Source organism: Panicum hallii, chromosome 6 (genome assembly GCF_002211085.1).
Source record: "Panicum hallii strain FIL2 chromosome 6, PHallii_v3.1, whole genome shotgun sequence".
Classification (NCBI taxonomy): domain Eukaryota; kingdom Viridiplantae; phylum Streptophyta; class Magnoliopsida; order Poales; family Poaceae; genus Panicum; species Panicum hallii.
Genome location: NC_038047.1, coordinates 4,471,979 through 4,493,376, shown reverse-complemented (window position 1 = coordinate 4,493,376; position 21,398 = coordinate 4,471,979). Strand labels below are relative to the sequence as shown.

Sequence of the window (21,398 nt, the reverse complement as noted above, 5' to 3'; positions counted from 1 at the left end):
TTTACCCTCTACAATGATCTGAAACTGTCTTACTTTTTTTTCCGTAAATTTTCATATCATATATGATATCCAGGTTTTGTATGTTGAACTTGTCCCTGGAAGTGATTTGAGTGAGTGAGTGCGTGCGTGTGTGTTTTTGCAATTTTGCCATATTTTACACTCAAGGATCTAAAAAGGTTTTATTAACATAGGGATGCAAGTGGATTATGTGGGTTCACAGACTAACCACTTGACTAACTTTTGTAACCAACTAACCATAACAAGAAACGGCATTTGTAATGTGTTTCTTCACAAACCACTTACAACATAAAATACTTTGGTTTACTACATTACATAATAATATGTACATCAAAGGATTCATTTCCATAGTAATCCTGTAGAATTCATGTAAGGAATTACACCTTCCATTTCCTATAAGATTGTCACGAATCATGCTTCTGAAGGACTGCCACATGGGAGGCCCTGGAAGACTTCTCAAAGGGCTTAGGTACTAGGAAAGAGTAGAGGGTTGAAGTGGAGGAAACAAACATATACATGCTCGAAGGACCATTATTCTCAAACAAACTATGTCTGCCTCTCTTGGGTGGGCGGTGTTTCTGTACAGCAATGCCCAACCCAGGAGCCTGCAAAACCTGGATGGTTGCATCCGACAACAGGCATCATTAGTTAGTTTCTCAAAATTTGGACGCCGAATGGTAGAGCTCGATGTAGTCCAGAGCAGGCCGGTTCCACGACCAGTCTTGCTCCATGACCCTCTTGCATAGGGAGTGGAACCAGCTCCGGGCGTCAAACCAAGCGGAGATCGCCCTGAAGATTCGGGCAGGAACGATGAGTAAACAATTGCTGAGTTCAGTGAACCAGGCTCTGCGAGATTGTGCTTGCCTGTTAAGGGCGTAGTCAACACCGCGGCTGTCAGCTCCGTCGAAGCTGAACCCATTCGGCTCAAGGCCTCGTGCCCGGGCCCGTTCCTTGTCAGTGTCCACGTCAAAGACAGTGTCGTGAAGACCTGAGAAACATGAGAGATCAGGTTTTGTGCTCACTTCAATCCAGAGCAGAGTGCATTGCAGTTTGATGGCAATGGAGAATAATGGTTAAGAGTTGCGGCAGCACATACCTCCAGTTTTCCGGACAATAGGGATGGCTCCATAACGCATAGCAACCAGCTGAGTTAACCCACAAGGCTCAAACATAGACGGAACCAGAATGAAATCAGAGCCGGCGTATATCTGTAGCCGGACATGGACTTGTATTAGATGGAATTTTAAAGGTACTCTAACAAGGGTTTTCATGTGGGTTGTCAGCTCACCAGATGTGAGAGAGGTTCATCATAGGTTAAACAGAGTCTCACTCGGCCATTGTTTACTCCATGGAGAACATTTGCAAAGTTAACAAAATCACCTTGGATTCGAGGGTCTGGGGCCGCACCGAGCAAAACCACCTAGAAAGCAAACATATCATTTTCAGTTTTAAGATTGCAGGCAGAAACAATTAAAAAATTTGTGTTACAGGAAATGTTCAAAGTTTTTGCTGTGATGCAAGGGAGGGACCTGTCCGTTCCATTCAAGTGTTCGATGAATCGCATGCTTGATGAGGTGTATTCCCTTCTGGGCTGTCAAGCGAGTGACTATTCCAACGATGGGCACATCGATTTCCTGTAACCCAAGCTTCTGTTGCAAGGCCTTCTTTGCAGCGCTCTTGCCTTCAACAACATTCTCAGAAGTATAATGGACCTGAATTGTTTGAAATAAATATTTAAACAGGAAACTATCTGCCACACTGGTATGCATTAGCATTTATGAACAATCAGTAACAGCCAAAGAATGGAACGTGATGCAGATTAATAAGAAAAGCATCACATGAACATTACTTAAATGATTATTCAACTTGAGAGTGTACATAAGTGGCCATCTAAGCAAAACTAGGTCATTTGTGAAATAAACAAATGTGCTATTAATAGTACTCTTTCTTTTCAGTTTACTAAGTTAAAGCAGTAGAGAAGTAGAGATGTAATAAGTAGATTATAATAAAAGCAAAATTTGTATGCAGAAAGTTTACTGGGATAAAGTTGTCGCTGTACGGATCCCAAATATCTGGATCAATCCCGTTGAGAATACCATAGAATTTTCCAAGATGAGGAGCAATGGCGCCATGACCTGACACTTCCCTTGAGTACGAATTAGAAACCTGCAGGGAATGGAAACATGTGAATAGGATAAACATAAACAGAACATAATTTATTTACCGCACCACAAGGGAATTGACTTCGCCGACGCATTTATGTACAATATTAAAACCTGTAAGAGTGTATCACTCACACATTTTTTAAAAATACATTTCAAAAAAGCGTATCACTCACAGTTGTGGCTTTATCACAATATCGCATTGCTTTCCCAATATAATGTGCTCCAAATTCAAGATTATGGATGGTAAATACAACCCCTGCATTTGCCAAACTGGACTGTGCATAGTTTTCCTTGTATAGCCAGGCAACAGGAGCACTTGACCAATCATGGCAATGTAGTATATGCTGCAAGGAGGAAATTTCAGTGGCTTTAATGAGAAGTTAAAAGAAATAACCCAATGAGGCAACTAATCCAAAAGTCGGGAACTCGGGATACACAAAAGTTAAAATACATTTTTAAATGAAAAGCCAATGAAAAAGCAAAAGAAGGTACTGAAGGAACAGAAAATTCCTGTCAGCCAAAAACCGTCAGGAATGGCCTAAATATAGATACAAGTTTTTGAACATAATGAACTGCAAGTGTGCCAAATAGTAAAGAAGGTAACCCGTGAAGAAACAATATAGCCCCACTGTTGTAATTTGTAAATAACACGTACTGGAGAAGATCCACTCTGGAGGAGAAACTCTAGAGCAGAATGACAGAAGAAGCCAAATCGACGGTCATCATTCCTTCCATATACACATCCAACTCCAAATATCCTGAGTAGTAAATGCCAAATTATTATCTTTTCAAACCTCTTGCAAGATAATGTCACCAGACAGTGAATCAAATTAGACAAATAGATCATTAAACTGATATACTCATAAGAATGAAACCACAGTATTTGGATTAAAGAAAAAACAAAAATGGGGCCTGGAATATAAAGCCAAACGTCTCAGAAAAGGTGGGCCAGAGGATTACTGAGTTTTGCTTCCAAATATTAGAAATGAAACTCAAATTAAAGAGAACTATCTCGGTGATTGATCAACTCAAATCGAACACTGAATAGCACCAAGGAAACAACAGAAAATGGAGTGGTATTTGTTAGTAGCAGAATTTTCACTCTCATTGAGAGTGAAGATGACACTAGGAGTTGGGAATTTTTCTGGGTTTACTTCTCAAACTCTACCACAATGCCATACCCTCTAGAGGGTTGGGGATACATATTTATAGGCTGCTAGCCAGCCAAGGATATGCTAGTTGCTAGTCTAAGATGCCAAACTAGATGCTGTTCTAAAAGCAGTCAAGATGCTGCTGTCCTAGCTGCTCTAAAACTGCTGTCCTAGCTGCTCTAAAAGCAGTCCAAGATGCTGAGAAATGCTGAGAAAAAACACCCTGCCCACAAAGACCAAGTACAGAGACTTATTCCCATCATTCTCCCCCTAAGTCTTGTGCGTCGTCTTGTGGGAAATCTGGACCATCCCAATCTTGGAGCAGAGCTCCAGGAACCTGATCCTCCCAAGAGGCTTGGTGAGCAGGTCTGCAAGCTGGTCCTTGGTGTTGATGTAGCCTGCCTTGATGCTCCCTTCCTCCAAACAGCCTCGGATGAAGTGGTACCTCACCCGGATGTGCTTGCTCCGTTCATGGAAAACGGGGTTCTTTGCCAGGGCCAGAGCGGACTTGCTGTACACTCGGAGATCCCCCACTCTAGCGTCTCTGCCGAGGAGATCACCGAGCAGTCGAGCGAGCCAGATCGCTTGAGTCGAAGTGGTGGAGGCCGCGATGTACTCGGCCTCACAGCTGGACAGAGCTACCACCTGCTGCTTGATCGACTGCCAGCTGACGAGGCACTTGCCAAGGAAGAAGAGGATCCCGCTAGTGCTCTTGCTGGTGTCAATGTCGCCGGCGTGGTCGCTATCACTGTACCCGACGAAGTGTGCCGCTCCGGGGCACCTCGGGTAGTAGAGGCCGTGGTCGAGAGTCCCCGCAACATAGCGGATGATTCTCTTCACAGCCTGCTGGTGCTCCGTCGTCGGTCGCTGCATGAACCGACTAACGTAGCCGACGGAGAACGCCAAGTCCGGCCGTGTGTGGGCAAGGTAGCGAAGGCTCCCCACAAGACGCCGGTACTGGGTAGCGTCCACCTCCTCTGCCCTGCTATCATGGCTCAGCTTCAGCCTTTCCTCCATCGGAGTGAGAGCTGGGTTGCAGTCAGTGAGCCCAGCTAGCTCAACGACGCGCTTGGCGTAGGCAATCTGCCGAAGTGTGATCCCGGAGTCGTCCTATTGCACCTCGATCCCCAGGTAGAAAGAGAGAGGCCCCAGGTCACTCATCTGGAAGGTGGCCTTCATCTCTTCCTTGAACGCCGCCACCTCCGCAACCTTGGTGCCGGTGATCACCAAGTCGTCGACGTAGACGCCCACCAGCAGGACATTTCCTCCATTGCCCCGCCGGTAGACGGCCGCCTCGTGCGGGCTTTGCTCGATGCCCATCCTCCTGAGCGTGGAATCCAACTTGGCATTCCATGCCCTTGGTGCCTGCCGCAAGCCATAGAGGGCCTTGCGCAGGCGCAGCACCTTGCCCTCCTTGCCGGGGATCGCGAATCCCGGCGGCTGGTGCACGTAGACCTCCTCCTTCAAGTCGCCGTTAAGGAACGCCGACTGGACGTCCATGTGGTGGACACGCCAGCTCTCCTGGGCAGCCAGCGCAAGGAGGAGTCGCACGGATTCCATCCGGGCAACGGGAGCGAAGGCATCGTCGAAGTCGATCCCCTCCCGCTGCAAGAAACCTTGTGCCACCAAGCGAGCCTTGTGCTTGATGATGGCGCCGATTTCATCCCTCTTCAGCTTGAACACCCACTTAAGGGTGATCGCGCGGTGACCACAAGGGAGATCAGCAAGCTCCCAGGTGCGGTTCTTCTCTACCGCATCCATCTCCGCCTTCATCGCGGCACGCCACGCCGCGTCTTTCTCGGCCTCTGCGAAAGACCGAGGCTCGCCGTAGTCGCACGCAAGGTGCAACTGCCCCTCCAGGTCGTGAGGCACTAGTCCCGGCACTGGCTGGTCGCCAAGAAGATCCTCCATCGTATGGTACCGCAACGGCTCGCCATCGTAGCACGCGTCGATGCGCTCCTCATCGTGAGAGAGTGGGGTAGCGAACTCCACCAGGCTGGGCTCAACGTGAGCTAGTGCTGGAGTAGACATGACCGGAGAAGTGGCTGTCGGTGCTGGAGTGCATGGCGTTGCCGACTGAGGTGGAGCCAACGAGGAACTCGTCTTAGCCGGAGTCGTGGCTGGAGAGCATGGTGTCGCCGGCTGTGGTGGAGTAGGCGAAGACGATCTCGTCGCAGCCCGAGTCCTGGCTGAAGAGCGTGGTGCTGCTGGGGTAGAAGGCGCCAGGGACGGTGAAGGCTCGGGGACTGGGGTAGGCACGCTCGTCGAAGAGGGGCTGCCTACTCCCCCAGCTCCCTCGAAGTGGAAGTACTCGACAGTGAAGTCGTCGTACGCCGGAGTCGAGCCGTCGTCCACTGCCTTGTCCCACGCCCATCCCCGGCCTTCGTTGAACACAACGTCGCGCGCGGTGCGCACACGCTGTGTCTTCGGGTCGAGGATGCGGTAGGCCTTCGAGCCCTCCGCATAGCCGATGAACACTCCCGGAGTGCTCCTGTCGTCGAGCTTGCTGACGTGGCCAAGCTCCTTGGCGAACGCGAGGCGGCCAAAGACCCGCAGGTGGGAGATCGCCGGCTTGCGCCCATGCCAAGCCTCGTATGGCGTCCTACCGTCGAGTGCCTTGGTAGGCGAGCGGTTGAGGATGTAGACGGCCGTCACCACGGCCTCTCCCCAGAAGACAGCCGGCATCCCCCTCTGCTTGAGGAGGGCCCAGGCCATCCCTACAACCGTCTGGTTGCGCCGCTCGACAACGCCGTTCTGCTGCGGGCTGTATGGCGCGGAGTAGTGGCGCTGAATGCCTTCCTCAGCGCAATACGACGCGAATTCAGCCGCCGTGAATTCGCCGCCGTTGTCGGTGCGCAACACGCGCAGCTTGTGGCCACACTCCGCCTCCGTCGCAGCCTGCGTGCGCCTGATGGCGTCCGCAGCCTCTCCCTTGCTGCCGTGGACCATCACCCACATGTAGCGGGAGTGGTCGTCGACGAGCAGCAGGAAGTAACGTCGTCCTCCCGGTGTGGCCAGTGTCACCGGGCCACACAAGTCCCCGTGAACGAGCTCGAGCCGCTCCTTGGCTCAGAAGCTCGCCTGGTGGGGAAACAGGAGCTGTCTCTGCTTCGTCAACACGCATACATCGCAGAACTGCTCCACATGGTCGAGGCATGGCAGGCCTCGCACCATCTCCTTGGCACTGAGCCGCTTCAGGGCCTCGAAGTTGAGGTGCCCGAAGCGCTTGTGCCACTGCCACGCCTCGTCGTCCCGACGAGCAGTGAGGCAGAAGGGTTGTGCCACCTGCACATGGAGGACATAGAGGCGGTTTGCGCCCCTAGTTACCTTGGCAATAAGGCGACGCTGGCGATCCCAAATCCTCATGACTCCGTCCTCAACCATCACGCGCGAGCCGTGCTCATGTAGCTGTCCCACGCTGATGATGGAGTTCCTCAACGCGGGAATGTAGTAGACTCCGGTGAGCAGCCTGTGCTCACCGGACTTGGCGTTGAAGACCACGGAACCGACGCCCTTGATCTCCACGCCGGAGGCATCTCTAAACCTGACGAGGCCTCGGACGCTGGGGTCAAGCTCGGTGAAGAACTCCCGTCGGCCAGTCATGTGGTGGGTGGCACCGGTGTCGAGGCACCACCCGTCGGTCTTGTCGTCACCGGAGCCGTCGCCGAGAAGGGCACGTGCCTTTGGCTCGTCAAGGTGGAGGAGAGCCGCTGCGGCCGATGCCGCTGGAGGTAGCTCGATGCTTGTGTGTGCCAGGAGCAGAGCTGGCTCCTCCTCCTCCGCCTGTGCGACGTGGGCCTGGCCGTGTCGTGGCTGTCGACAGTCCCTAGCCCAGTGGCCAGACTTACCACAGTTGCGGCAAACATCGTCCTGTGCCGGCTTGCGCTTGCCGACGGCGCCACCCTGGGCACCTCCGCGCGCGCCATCCTCGGCACGTCCTCGAGCCCCAGCCTGGGCACCTCCCTGCGCCTTGCGCGGCTTGCCGCGCTTGCGGCCGTCTGTCGTGGAAGAAGGCTCCCCCTTCTTCCCGTCACCTCGACAGACCTCCCACTGCTTCCCAGCGAAGTGGAGCTTGCCGCCAATGGTGATAGTGTCTGAGGAAAGCTGTGGCTCGTCGGCGTCGACGACCTTGAGTCAACCAATCGCCTCCTCGATCGACATCGTGGAGAGGTCCACTAGAGACTCGACCGAGCAAACCATCTGCTTGTACTTCGGGGGGGCGCAACGAAAGAGCTTCTCGATAGCTCTTTCCTCATCGTAGGAGGCGTCGCCGAACTGCACCAACTTCTGCCTCAGGGTGTTGAGATGGAGGGCGAAGTCGTCGAGGTCCTCACCCGGCTTGAATGCCAGGTTCTCCCACTTCTTGCGAAGTGTCTACAGTGTGGACTTGCGGGCGCGGTCGCTGCCGATGCGTGCCGCAGCGATGGCGTCCCAGGCCTCCTTGGCAGTCTCCTTCTGTGTGAGCGAGAACTGCATCTCGGGCGGGACTGCAGCAATGAGGGTGTCCATCGCCCGTCGATCCTCGTCGAAGTCGACGTCGCCATAGTACACCGCCTCCCACAAGTGCCGCACCTGGAGCCTGATCCTCATGATCGCGGCCCACTTGACATAGTTGGTCTTGGTGAGGGTAGGCCACCCACCGTCGCTGACGACGGCCTGGACCCCGTAACGGCCTTGGCGCCGGTCTGGGGAGAGGGAGTCGCGCCGCCTGTGAGGGGCGCGCTCTCTGTCGAGCCTGCCGTGTCGTCGGTCACGGGCCATCTCAGCCTCCAGCTGAGCAACCCTCTCCCGCAACCGCTAGGCCTCCAACGCGCGGCCATCAGGTGTGCCTCCGCCCGGAGCGCCGCCGCCGTGCGCGCCTCCGGCAGGAGCTCCACCGCCGTGCGCGCCTCCGAGAGCACCGCCGCCATGCTGGCCTCCTCCGGGAGCACCGCTATAGGCGTGCTCGGCTGCCCACCGCGCCGCACGCTCTCGAGATGCATCCATGGCCAGCAGCTCGAGGTCTGCGTCGGCGTTGTCGTCAGCACAGACAGAGCTGCTGGCATTGCTACGCAGAGCATCGGCCTCTGCTGCCGCCACACATGCTGCAGCCGCCGCTGCTTCCGCCTCCACCTCCGCTCTGGCTGCAGCCAGCTCCGCTGCTGCCAGCCTCGACGCCCTTGCCGCTGCGGCAGCGGTCTCTGCTGCTGCCCGCTCGCGCTCCTCCGCTGCAGCGAGTTCGGCCTCCTGCTGGCGCCGCACGTTCGAGGCGACTGAGTGCCGAGAGTGTCCTGCGGACATGGCGCGCTGCTGGGGGGCTGCTGCTGCTGCGTGGAGTGGATCCTCCATCAGACAAGCTGCTGCTTGTCTGTACAGAGGAAGGGGGTTGAGCAAGAGCAGCCGGAACTGCTGCTGCTGCCGCTTCTGCTGCCGGCAGGGGCTGCTGCGAGGCTATGGAAGGGGATGAGCAGGAGATGTTTAGGCTACAGGATAGTACGGCTCTGATACCACTTGTTAGTAGCAGAATTTTCACTCTCATTGAGAGTGAAGATGACACTAGGAGTTGGGAATTTTTCTGGGTTTACTTCTCAAACTCTACCACAATGTCATACCCTCTAGGGGGTTGGGGATACATATTTATAGGCTGCTAGCCAGCCAAGGATATGCTAGTTGCTAGTCTAAGATGCCAAACTAGATGCTGTCCTAAAAACAGTCAAGATGTTGCTGTCCTAGCTGCTCTAAAACTGTTGTCCTAGCTGCTCTAAAAGCAGTCCAAGATGCTGAGAAATGCTGAGAAAAAACACCCTGCCCACAAAGACCAAGTACAGAGACTTATTCCCATCAGTATTGACTTCTGAAACTCTAATAATCAGACAAGTGAAGAATCTTCCCAGAGATTAGAAATGAAACTCAAATTAAAGAGAACTATCTCGGTGATTGATCAACTCAAATCGAACACTGAATAGCACCAAGGAAACAACAGAAAATGGAGTGGTATTGACTTCTGAAACTCTAATAATCAGACAAGTGAAGAATCTTCCCAGAGATCCCAATGCCTCTAACCTATACATGTTTTGTTTTGAGTAACATAAGTCGTCACCTTAATATTCTTAAAGTATCCAAGTGGTTACAATTTAGTATACAAAATGAATAAGTCAGTGTCTTTTCGTTATCATTTCCTAGTTTTGCCAAATAATTTGTCTCCCCAAAAGAGATCATGAAACTGTCAATCTCACATATCATCGACGCAACTACTTCCCAACCATAATTTCCCTGTGAGGTCCAATGATTCTAACTACGTAGCATATTTACTGTTTTTCATAGTAAAAGTCACATAAATTTACAAAAACATGTTACAAATCATAACAAACTTTTCTACTCCAAAAGAGATTACAGAGCTCCCGGTCTACATTGCTGTTTACAAACCAGTATAAGGCTCAAGCACTTTGAGCTTTGTGAAAGATTGTTAAGGCGTTTATATCAGTAGCTACTACATACCCGTTTTTAGGTTCCAAGAAGTAAACACAGAGGTCTTCAACCAGTCCACGCCATACTTTTATTTCAGAACCGCCAAAAGAAAAACTTTGATGCACGTGTAAATTCTTCACCTGCATTGAAATAGATGCATATTAATTGATAAGAGATATAAACTTATCATATACCTTACTTTTGTCTTCTTATGTTTTCCTTATCACTTGGTAAGTAGTGTTTACTGTTTGCCTCCATCATTCTTGCATAATATTCAATACTCTACAAAGGAATCAAAATGTGTTTGCAAACCAATACAGATAAAACAAGGAATTCTACTTGATATGTTAAGCAACACATTGACAATTTCAAGGCACTACACATATTTAACACAACCTATCCAACCATACAAGGAATGAGTGGCCGAACTATGAGGAAGCACATGCATAAAGAGTAGCACAGTAGACTTAGATGCTTTTAACGTAGAGATGTAAACTTTCACTTCTTGCTACAAAACCACTACACTAGTCACAGCAGAGAAGCAGCAACGGATGCAACAGTGTGGTTTTAACTTACATTGCTTAGATTCAAGCAGTCGTGCTTTGGAAGAATAACCTCAACATTGTGTCCTAAATCCTGGACAGCACGTGAAAGACTAGTAACAACATCAGCAAGACCTCCAACCTATCATAGCATTGGTCAGACAGCATATATACTATCAATTTAATGCAACAATAAAAGAGAAAAGGTGTTGCATCTCATGTGTTGCTAATTGTAACGACCCAAATGTAAACAACATGTTAAGCATTGCATCATGAGCATTCTTGTTTGCATTTATAAAAATTTTGTGTTCATTTGAATGCATTTGAATTTAACTTTGAATTATTGATACATTTGGAACTCATGCTTTGTGAAGCAACATGCATTTTCATTATATGACTTATGTTGGAAGTTATTATGATAAAATACTATTTTGAAAGACTTGAATTTAGGTGATTTTTCCCGGATTTTAGGAAACCATCTTGAAGCCAAACAGCTCAGCCAAAAATCCAAAAGTAGCATTTCAGGAAGAATTTTCATTTCAAACCTACAGCAGCTTTTCTACCAAGTCCAAGCAAAATGGGTTGCTCTTGATTTCTTGTATAAACACAAAAGTTGGTGGAATTTTTTAGAGGCTTGGAAGACCAGTTTTGGAGATTGGAGCAAAGAAAGAAGTTTGTGTACAGAACCAACATGTTACGTGATTTTGTTCTCCAGACTGTCCGCTTCTTTCTCGCGGACTGTCTGTGAGAAGACCGTGTGCGCGTGTCGCCTGTGCAGAGAAGCTATGCCACGTGCCTCTGCCGAGCCCCACCCGACCCCCACCTCACCCAGCGCCTCCTCCCCCCGTGCTGCTCTCTCCCACATAGAAGTCTCCTCTTCCTTCCGTTGCTTTCTCCCCAACCAAACCATGGAGGAGAAACCCATCCAAACCTACATCCACCACATCCTCGTTGGAGTTCATAGAAGGATCAGCGGAGCACAGCACCGACGAGCTTCTCCACCACCTCGAGCACTTCTTCCTCGCCGGAGACCTAGGAGAAGACCATCCCCAAGCCTTTCCTTCATCTTCCCCAAGCATCTCAAGGATGAACTCGACCCGATCTACACCAACGCCGCTCTTCTCCAACAAGTGGCCACCCCTTGCTCGTGCTCTACTCGTCGCTGGTGAGCTCCCCTCGCCGTTCCCCTTCCTTCTTTTGCCCTCAATCAAGCTCCCTAGCCCATCTATGGCCTTTCACCATTGATGACCTATAGCTTTAGAGACTCCATGCATGTCAAATCTACTAGCCAAAGTGAGTTCCCCATATCTTTAGGAACCTATAGGAACAAACCGCACTCGAAACCGATGCCGAAGCCTCCGCCGGCGACCTCGCCGGTGACCCTCGGCCGACGAGCGGACGGTCTGGCACCTACGGTCAGACAGTCCACGAGTCATGACCTCCACCACCAAGCTTCTGCACAAAAATACGTCCCTAGAATTTTCTACGGCGGACAGTCCGCCACCTGCCCTTGGACGGTCCGCAGTTCACTTCCGAACTACACATAGAACCGAATCGTTTCTAGAACTCATCCTGACCTTGTACGTCAGTCCGTCCGCCTGTCTGGGCCGGACGGTCCGCAATACTGTTGCAACACAGTAGGCAGACTAGTTTGTTTGAGTGCATAAGCATGTATCATCTTGCATAATTCATATAAAATTAAATATAGCTCCGATTGATGTGAAATAAATTTTGTTAGGTTTGCCTCGATGTTCTCTACCTGTTAAAAATATGTTTTCTCCCAAAATAGTTATGTTAATTGTATAATTAATTCTCTATTAGTCCAAAAAATTATGAAACCAATTTTGCTAGCTTCCTTATGGAATGTACTATCCATTGGACCTGTTTGTTGGTATGAATTATTTCTAGATTGGTACAGTTTAATCTATGTTTGTTTATACCTAGTTAACTTGTAAAATTGCACAATAAATACATATTTGTCTCTAAAATTGTGGATCCAATTTTATTAACTTTGTCTAACCTTTGTCTACTTTCTGAAATTGATAATACCTATGTAATAGTTATATATTCATATGCTTTGTAATTTATTGATTAAGAGGTTGCTACCTAGTTGAATGCATGACCAATTATTTTTATGATGCTCCTAAAATCATGAAACAATTTTGTTAGTTGGCTACGGCCATGATATGTTGTTGTTAAATGTTAGCTTTCATTATATGTTTGTAGAAGGATACAAATTTGGATATGTTTGTTCTAGAACTAATTTACTTGCAAAATTCCTAGCAAATCAATTATGCTCATGTGAGCTATCAACTTTCCTTTGTTAATTAAAGATAAATGTGATATGCTTGATGATTACAAATTTTCATGATACAACTTACAATGATGATGCTTGTCTTAATTAAATATAACAAACTTAGCTAGTTGCTCATTTGTAGAAGGAAGTTATTACCTTAATTAAGATGTGCTAAGATGTGATGTTGCTAGCTAGCAGCTACCCGTTAATTCTTAAATTATCTAAATTTAGCTATACTAATGTTATTGACTTGTATGAGCATGCTCTATTCTCTAGTACTCTATGTTCATAGCAAGCATGAGCTAATTTTTATGGTTGATGCTTCATGTTGTGATGAGTTACTTATTCTTAATTTATATGAAAAATAATAATAGCACAACTAAATTTTGATGACATCCTCATATTACAACTTGTCTTGTAGAGTGTGTGCAAATGTATGAATAATTGTTTTGGCATCTTCACCCTATATAATGTTTCTGTACCCTAATTTCCCTCTTTCAATTGCTTACTTTATGACCTCGAATCATGTTAGCCTTTACCACCTCTCATGACTCATTGCATCTCATAAGCATATGCATTCATAGCATCTTTTCTAATTCATGCATTTGTCTACTTTCTTAGAGAATGACATTCAGGAGTGTCGCGGTTGCGGAGTACCAAGGCAGGCACCTATGTATCTCAAATCTTACTTTTGAATCTTAATTTGCTATATTAAATTATTGCTTGTGCATGGGCTTAACCCTACCTAGTTCATGTGATATATGTAGAACCCACTTGGCGTGTTTTCCCTTCTAGCTCTAGAATAATTTATACTAGGTAAAGTATGTATGTTTAGACTTCTCGAATTAATTTGCTTAGCCATGCTTAGCTTACGGTAGAAGTCGAGAGATGGCAAGGTCACCATCACTCGCGAGTTATAGGGTGTTTGCCTAAATATACTTGAGTAGATGACAAGAATTAAAATATGAGCAAGGTATGAATGATGGATCGAGACTTGAGCAAGTGAGATAGGGCCATGTTGGGAGTGGAATCCAAGTGGCATAGGCTTGCTTGAGTTGGTTAAGGACCAGTCGTTATCACTGTGATACTTGAGCACTTTCCCGTACAGACCACATGCTTAAATATGGTAATGGTAAGCTAAGTACCATACGCACACCCCTCACTGAGCGGATTTGGCGTGATTTGTGATGGGGTGTTGTCAGCGGTTCCATTGCACCTGTCCATCCCGGCCGTTCGTTCAGCGTCGGGGATGGGTATGCGAACGGTTGACACGTGAATCATTGCTTACGGACCGATGGGTTGTATGGCCTATGGTCCCGTGTCGTGTGGGAAAAGTTGTACACCCCTGCAGGGTATTAATCTATTGCAATAATTGCGCTCTCAGTCATTGAGCATGCTCCTATACTTGGACTTTAACGTAGAGTTTCATGAAGAGCTTATGGAAGATTGAGCTCATGATCACATGATCATTTTACTTATGCAATTGTATTGATGCTTGATATAGGAATGTTGATGCCATGTCTTTTGCTTATTCACTTGATAAATTATGCTCGCATTTCTATAGATTAATGTTAAAAATTGACAAGCCTCATGCATCCACCAAATGTATAGTATTATGGATAAGTCCTGCAAGTACGAAATGTACTTACGGTGTTGCCGTTAAGTTGTTTTGCATGTTCTTCTAGGGAGTGACGACCACGTTCATCCCGCCGGAGCCGGCAATGTGGATGTATGGTGGAAGTTGCTCAAAACTTATCCAAGTGGTGTCTTATGGACAATGACATCATTATTGCTAATTAATACTCTTTTTCTTTCTGCTGCGTTTTAGCTCTCAATCTAACAAAAACATGATAGGATATCCATCTAGACCTAGGATACATTACCTTCATGATTATATGTTATAGTTTCAATTTATGAATTTTTGTAAGATGATCAAGACTTGTAATTAAAAGTTCAAAATTTTGCTCTCATATGTATCCTTGTGATGGTTGCTATGTTGTACAAACGGTATGCAAGTTGTTCCTGGGCAATGCTCAAGGCGTATACCAGGGACTACCGGGATTATTTCACTTAAGCTGTGTTGATCAATGGATGATAACCCGGTTTAGTCGAGATAATTTGGGCGGTTCCTCACACTAATCACAGGAATTTAACTTAGGAACATGGATTACCTTTGCAATGGGAGCCATCTCAACAGCAATGTGGACTATGTGCATAGGAGGCTCCTTTGCAACAGAACCAAAAACAGGAATATGATAGTCCAACCCATTCCTGTTGTCATAAATTCCATCTCCTTCTAACTCCGAGAAAACAAAATCCATCATAAAGGCATCTCGTGGCACGTTAACTGGAGAAGGAGCACTCTACTTCAGAAATAAGATCAAATAAGGGGGAAAGGAGCATGCATATCTGTGCTACATTAAATAATTACAAGGGAACTCAAGGAGAAATAATATCCCACTGCATGGATATGAACGATGTTCTAAAATAGGATACACGCAGCAGACAGGATTCAACATGAACTCAAGTCTGTCTGCCACTTTGTTCCAAGGCCTGTCTGACTGTCCAAGGGACAAGCAGCAGTTTGAACTCTTCTTTCTAAAAACTCCGTAAAAAGCTTAGCACATCTCTTATGGCATTAAATTACCTAGCTCTTCTAAAACAATTGAGTCGTGCCATCATTTTATTCAGAATTCATAAGTAAACACTATATGTTATATATATATGGATCAAAATCTAGAGGACAAATGTGCTAGAATTACTTAACCTACTTGACCAGTGCTCTAGCAGCTCTTGGCTATATTAATGGCATAAAAATGAACCACTGAAAAAGTTATTGATACTAGGAAAAATAACCTGGGAGGCTCGAACGGGCTCGAACCTGTTGCTTTTAAGTGTGCACCATTTCCTGCTTTTACCATCTTCTGAGGTGGCAACACACCACCTGGATGCATCCAACGGTTAAAGGAACATTGAAACCAAACCTCCGGCTTTCCAGTTAGCACCGTATTAGAAGGATTGTAAAGCACATCAACAGTGGTTCCGGCATGTATTTCAAGTGGTTCAGTATAAACAATGTGTTTTTGAGAAACCAGAAACATTTTCATAGTCTTTTTCTTCATCTCAGCTTTCAGTTTTGCCCTTCTCTCAGCCTGTATTAGCAAAAAGAAGCAAAAAGTCAACTAAAAGACTCCTCACATGTCATTAAAATATCAAGAATTCAGTCTATCGGGCAGAAAGAACTGCTCCCTTTTTTCGATAACATAAAGCACTACAATCAAAGCTCTGAAGAAATGCTGGCTTGGTTGGGCCATCACGAGTTACTGGTTAAACAGTTAGCAATTAACTTGAAAATTTGAAGTGATGATAATTCAAATGTGATGTCCGGCTAAACCCAATACATTCTGCAATTTATTCTTCTTCATCTCAACTTCAACCTTCGCTTGTGCCATGTCAGCTTCATCTTCTGCCCTTTCTTCTGCCCTTCGTCGCTGCTCTTCAGCTTGTCTCATCCTTTCAGCTTCTTCAATGGCAAGTCTCTCAAGTTCTCTTTGCTTTTCTTCAGCCAAGAAACCCTCAAACAGATGTTCATCCATGGTGCTTTCTATTTGTATCATAAAATCGTTATTGCCATCATTTTCATATACCGTGCGGCCATTAAAGAACACAAAATCTAATCTATACGCCTGCTTGGGAATGTACAGTTTGCAACACCACCAGTCCCCTCCCAGTTCGCTCATGTGCAATTTTTCAGTGAAAAACCTCCACTTCCACCCATTGAATGCTCCTTTGATGAGTATGTCAGGCTCATTGGCCAAAGTTGATAAATCACGATTGAAATAGAGGTCAATAGTTGAATCAGCTTTCAATGCCTCCGGAAAAGCAAAAAGCTTGCTTCCCAGCGAATAATTTTTGTGGGCAAGTTCTTGAAGCGTCCTCTGTAGTGCCTGTGGATCCACGTTATCGTGAGGTAAGTCCTGGATATCTTGTTCAGCAAACATAGATGTCTCATCAACTTTATATTGTTCTTCATCCTCAGTTATCCGCACTCCATCTTCAGCCCATGAACTCTCCTTTTTAGAAAGCAGAAGAAGAAATTCAGCCGCGTTCACAGAGATCCTTTCCTTTGTAGCAATCCACTGTTCTTCATCCACTTTAATGCTTTTCTGCTCTTCAATCATCTCAAAATGTTCCTCCTTGTTAAGCAATGCATCATGAGTCCGAACAATTGCATGTTGCATTGTTTGGGACTCTTTGGAGTTGCCAACAATTGGTAAATCTTGTATATGGAAACCAACTATGCATTGTTTTTGTTCAGGGATATGAACAATTGACTGGTGCTGTTTGGGCAAATCATCAATAGATTGATCAGATGTACTGTAATCAATGATGGATTGGATTTGTACAGGAACACCGGTAATTGAATCATCCTGTTTGTGAGAAACAATATTAGATTCGTCTGATTCATAGTAGCCGACAGTGGACTGGATTTTCTTAGACCCACCAACAATTGATTTATCTCCTCTATACGAACCAACAATAGATTGATCTGATTTATTGTAGCCAACAATGCATTGGATTGGCTCAGGCACGCCTACAATTGATTCATCTTGACAATGAGAACCATCAAAAGATCGGTCTTGTTCATGCAAACTAACAATTGTTTGATCTTGTTTATAGGAGCCAACAATTGCTTGTTTTTGCTCCAAGAAACTAATATCTTGTTTTGGGAAACCAAAAATGGCGTGGTTTTGCCCAGGAAATTGAACAATAGATAGGTCTTGTTCACGGAATCCGTAAGTCAATTGCTTTTGTTTATCAAAATAAGCAACATTTCCCCCTTGCTTATGGTAATCTTCAACTGGCTGGTCTTTTACACAGGAATCAATAGTTAATCCTTCTTCCTTGTCAATATCAAAAACTAAATTGTGTCGTTGATGTACGCTCTTTGAATTTTCAGGTGAATCAATGGCATTGTCCTCCATGGATGTTGAAGGGAGTGCTGGACATTGCCCTTGCTCATTCTTTCCCTTAGCTAAGTTTTCTTCTGATGACTCCGCTGCAATATACATTGCTTTACCTGAAGAACTGCTTAAAAACTCCATCTCGAATATATTGGTCCCAACCTTAGCATGATCCACCACATTCAGCTCCCCCAGTTTTGATACATCCATCTCAAATGTGACTTCTTGATCGGCCCATGGTTCACCAACCTCATCCACATCCCCATATGTTCCACTGCTTGAAGCACTGCCTGATGAATCCACATTAAATGTCTCATGTATAGCCTCAGCTTCATCTACCACTTCCCCCACTGCAGCACTATCTGATGCAATTCTTGACAAATCTACTACAAATATGTCTTCTTTATCGTTAGCTTCATCCTTTGAATCCAATTCCCAAACTGCAGCACTGCTCAATGCGATTCCTGAGAAATCCACCTCAAATTTATCCTCTTCGACCTCAGCTTCATCCACTACTTCTAGCTCCCCTAATGATATATCAATTAATGCATTTCCTGGAAGTTCTGCCTCAAACAAGTCCAACCTAACTTCTTCTATTTCCCTAAATACTGGATAGCTTGAAGCATTATGAAGCAGATCCTCTTTGGCAGTTTCTCCACCTGTGCCACTTGTTGACTCTACCACATCAGTCCAACCTAACTGCCTATTGTATGTACCAATAGTTTCTTCATCACAATCATGGTGTTCACTCTTCTTCGTGCTTGTTTGAATGGTAACTTTTGGAGCATAGCCTCTAAAAGCATTGACTTTTATCTTAGGATACACCATTCTCCTTGATTTCCTATTAGGACGATCTGTATAATGAAATATAAGAAAACATGAGATTGGCAAAATATCCAACAGACCAAATAAGCTCTCAACAATATAGTTCTTCATACCTGAACTTGCTACTGGGCATCGAATAAGCCTGCTTCTAGCACATCTACTAGTCCTCAACAAAGCCTGAAAATACGAAAACAACAACAAAAGTAAGTTCTGCAGCTTAAGATGTTTCAATTAAGATATCTTAAAAAATCTTCTTTTCAGCTAACACTTAAACAACATAGAAATGCAGTTACTAACAGAACGTTACGGTAAATTGTTAGATTAACCATACTGCAATTCTTATTTTCAATAATTCACTATTGGACTATTATGCTGCTGGAAAGTACATACAGATTTCCCCAAAAAACCAATGTGCCACTGCATGCTACATCCCCCACTCCCCTTCCAGGGATCACTTCAAAGATTGTAAGTAATCCAAGATTGCTCTTACCTTAATCAAACTAATCAGCATCAGCATGGATACTCAAAGTAAGAAACCAATATTTCGCTAATCATACAGACAAAAACAAATGAACCAGAAAAAAACAACAAGCAGAGCACTTTTTTTTCATAAGCACTTTCGAAAAGGGGAAACAGTAAATCACAATGCTTTCACACAATATTAACATGCATTGCCAGAAGGAGAAGATTGCCCCAAATGGAGACAATCAAACCCTCCCACGAATCACAGGACCTGCCATAAAAAAAAACATGATGCAATATTCGCCATGATCCCCAAACCAAATGGACCCAAAATGAAAGATCAAAACTAAGAGGAAAATGAAATGTAATCAATAAACAGAGATATCAAGGGATCAAATAGCAAAACATTCGCGGAGTTTTTTTTTTAACATGCATCAAGGGATCATACACAACCATACCTGAGCAGGGCCGTTGCCCACAAAGGCTGGACGGATCACGACCACTTGGTCGCTCAGGGAGCAAATAAGGCTCTGGGGCTGGAGCATCATCTCCATTGCTTGAGAAAACCTCCAAATCCCCACAAGAACCACAGCCCGAGTGTCGTGGCTCTCTTGGCTTCCTAGTCTCCCTCCTCTCTCTCACTCTCCTGCGGTAGGAACTGAAATTAAATTGGAACGTGTACACGGACACCACAATGCATCTCTTAAGAGACCACAGCCCTCACTTTTAATCAAATTGAATTTGATCCTTTCTTCTCACCTTGTCACTGTAAAATGCGGGTCTATATGAAAACTAGAGATGCCATTTTGTGGGTCCAAAGGTTTTGCTATGTAGCTGTGGGTTGCCTTGCCTGCCTACTTCATGAGACGCACACGGGGTAAAGTAGGAGTGATGTGCAATGAGTCCTACCATTGTGTATATATGTTGATGTGTTCCAAGATATCCAACATGTGCCGTCCGAATTTTATGCCTTTTACTTTAGTGTGTTCAGGTCAGTTTTGATGGGCACTTCGCACATTCGGTTACGTCATCGGAAGAAAAGTATTCACACGTGTTGCATCTCTTGATGTAACCCGGCAAGTTAAGTGGGCTATCCATATTATTGACATCTAAAAACAGTGAGTTTATTTTACGAATTACTCTAATACCAGGCTGGCATTAAATTGAAATTACTTGTGTGGTAGGATGTCGTGCAAAGAGTACTAGTGTTCCTTGTGGTTATAGATTGCTATGAGAATCTTCACATGGGCCATATGCCGCGTGAAAATTCACACTTCAGTTTCATCAGTTCCATGCATTTGGGTAGGCTTCACATGTACATGTACACTTTACTTTCATCACTTTCATCAATGAATGGTGATTGTGATCGGAAATATTTGCCTAGTGGTGGATGATGACGAGGGTGGGGCAACGAAGATGCATTAGGCGCAAGTCCATATTATTAAGCAAACAACCTAAAGTCGCAGAATTTGGGGTCCGATCCGTGACCCCGGAATGCCGTCCTGTTGCCGCAGGGGTTCAAGACGGTACGAGTTCCAAACCTCGGCGGGTCGCCGCACCATTGCCGAAAGGGACGATCCAAGATGGTACGAGATGCGGATGGAGAAGAGTACTGAGCTTACAGACATGGCGTCGCGGCATCGCCTCCTCCGTTCCCGTCGACGACGAAGACGCGGGCGGCGGAGAGTCGATCGGCGGCGCTCCCTGGCGCCGTCACAGCGGAGGCCGGCCGTTCACCCGCCGCCTACCGCACGTGGCCCGCCGGCGTCTCCTCGCTGCGAAATGAAGCACGGACGAGGGATCTCGTCGCCGGCCACCTCCAGTGTCCTTGAATGAAGGCCAGCTCGACTCCAAGTCTCGATCGAACGCCTGGCGTAAGCCGAGGCAGAAGCGGAACCGTCGTCAGATGCACGTATTGGATTTGTGTATTTTTTTTTATTGGATTTGTGTTTTTTTTATTTGATTTGATTTTAGAAGTACCCTGTCCTTGTCTTTTAGTTTTCTGTTTTCCTAGTAAATATGTTTGTACCTTACCACGATTAAAGATCTCATCGTTATGTTTTCATATGCTTGTTGTATTCAAATCCGTTTAGTTTACAATATAGCACTGTATTCGAATCTGTTTAGTTTACAATACAGTATTGTATTCGAATCTGTTTAGTTTATAATATAGTATTGTTGTTGGTTCTTATTATGTACGCTTCGGATACAATCGTCGGTGATATATATTGGATCAAACCAAAACATTTTATTGAAACGTTTTAGAAATATAAAAATTTAAACGGGTTCATGCGCCCAGCTCAATGTCAGTCGCATGTAAATTTTCTGCGAGTGAAGAATGAAGTCACCAAATGCCAAGCTTTTGTGTTAACAGGTTTATGCATGGCGAGCTGGGCGGAGACGTATGATTATTTGGGCATCACTTAAGCATTAGAACAATTTGTCCAAGGTGGCATGGATAATGTCAGGTTTGTTGTTCGTGCTTTTTCGTTTTCACAATGTCATGTTTTCTAGAAAAAAGTTGACGT

General features: G+C 46.0%; 1 protein-coding gene across 1 annotated transcript; it reads right to left on the bottom strand.

The window, feature by feature from the left end:
* Positions 1-429: 429 nt before the first annotated feature.
* LOC112896172 (starch synthase 3, chloroplastic/amyloplastic-like) lies at positions 430-19,431 on the bottom strand. The gene is made up of 16 exons (XM_025964087.1): positions 19,329-19,431; positions 18,522-18,585; positions 17,822-18,437; positions 16,057-17,617; positions 15,501-15,771; positions 14,791-14,966; positions 10,358-10,465; positions 9,812-9,921; positions 2,839-2,941; positions 2,357-2,527; positions 2,056-2,184; positions 1,548-1,730; positions 1,307-1,438; positions 1,115-1,226; positions 883-1,006; positions 430-807 (listed from the first exon to the last, which is right to left on the bottom strand). Exons 1-16 carry the CDS (start codon positions 19,422-19,424, stop codon positions 675-677), a joined length of 4,089 nt encoding a protein of 1,362 aa, XP_025819872.1. The 5' UTR covers positions 19,425-19,431; the 3' UTR covers positions 430-674.
* Between the last annotated feature and the right edge of the window lie 1,967 nt (positions 19,432-21,398).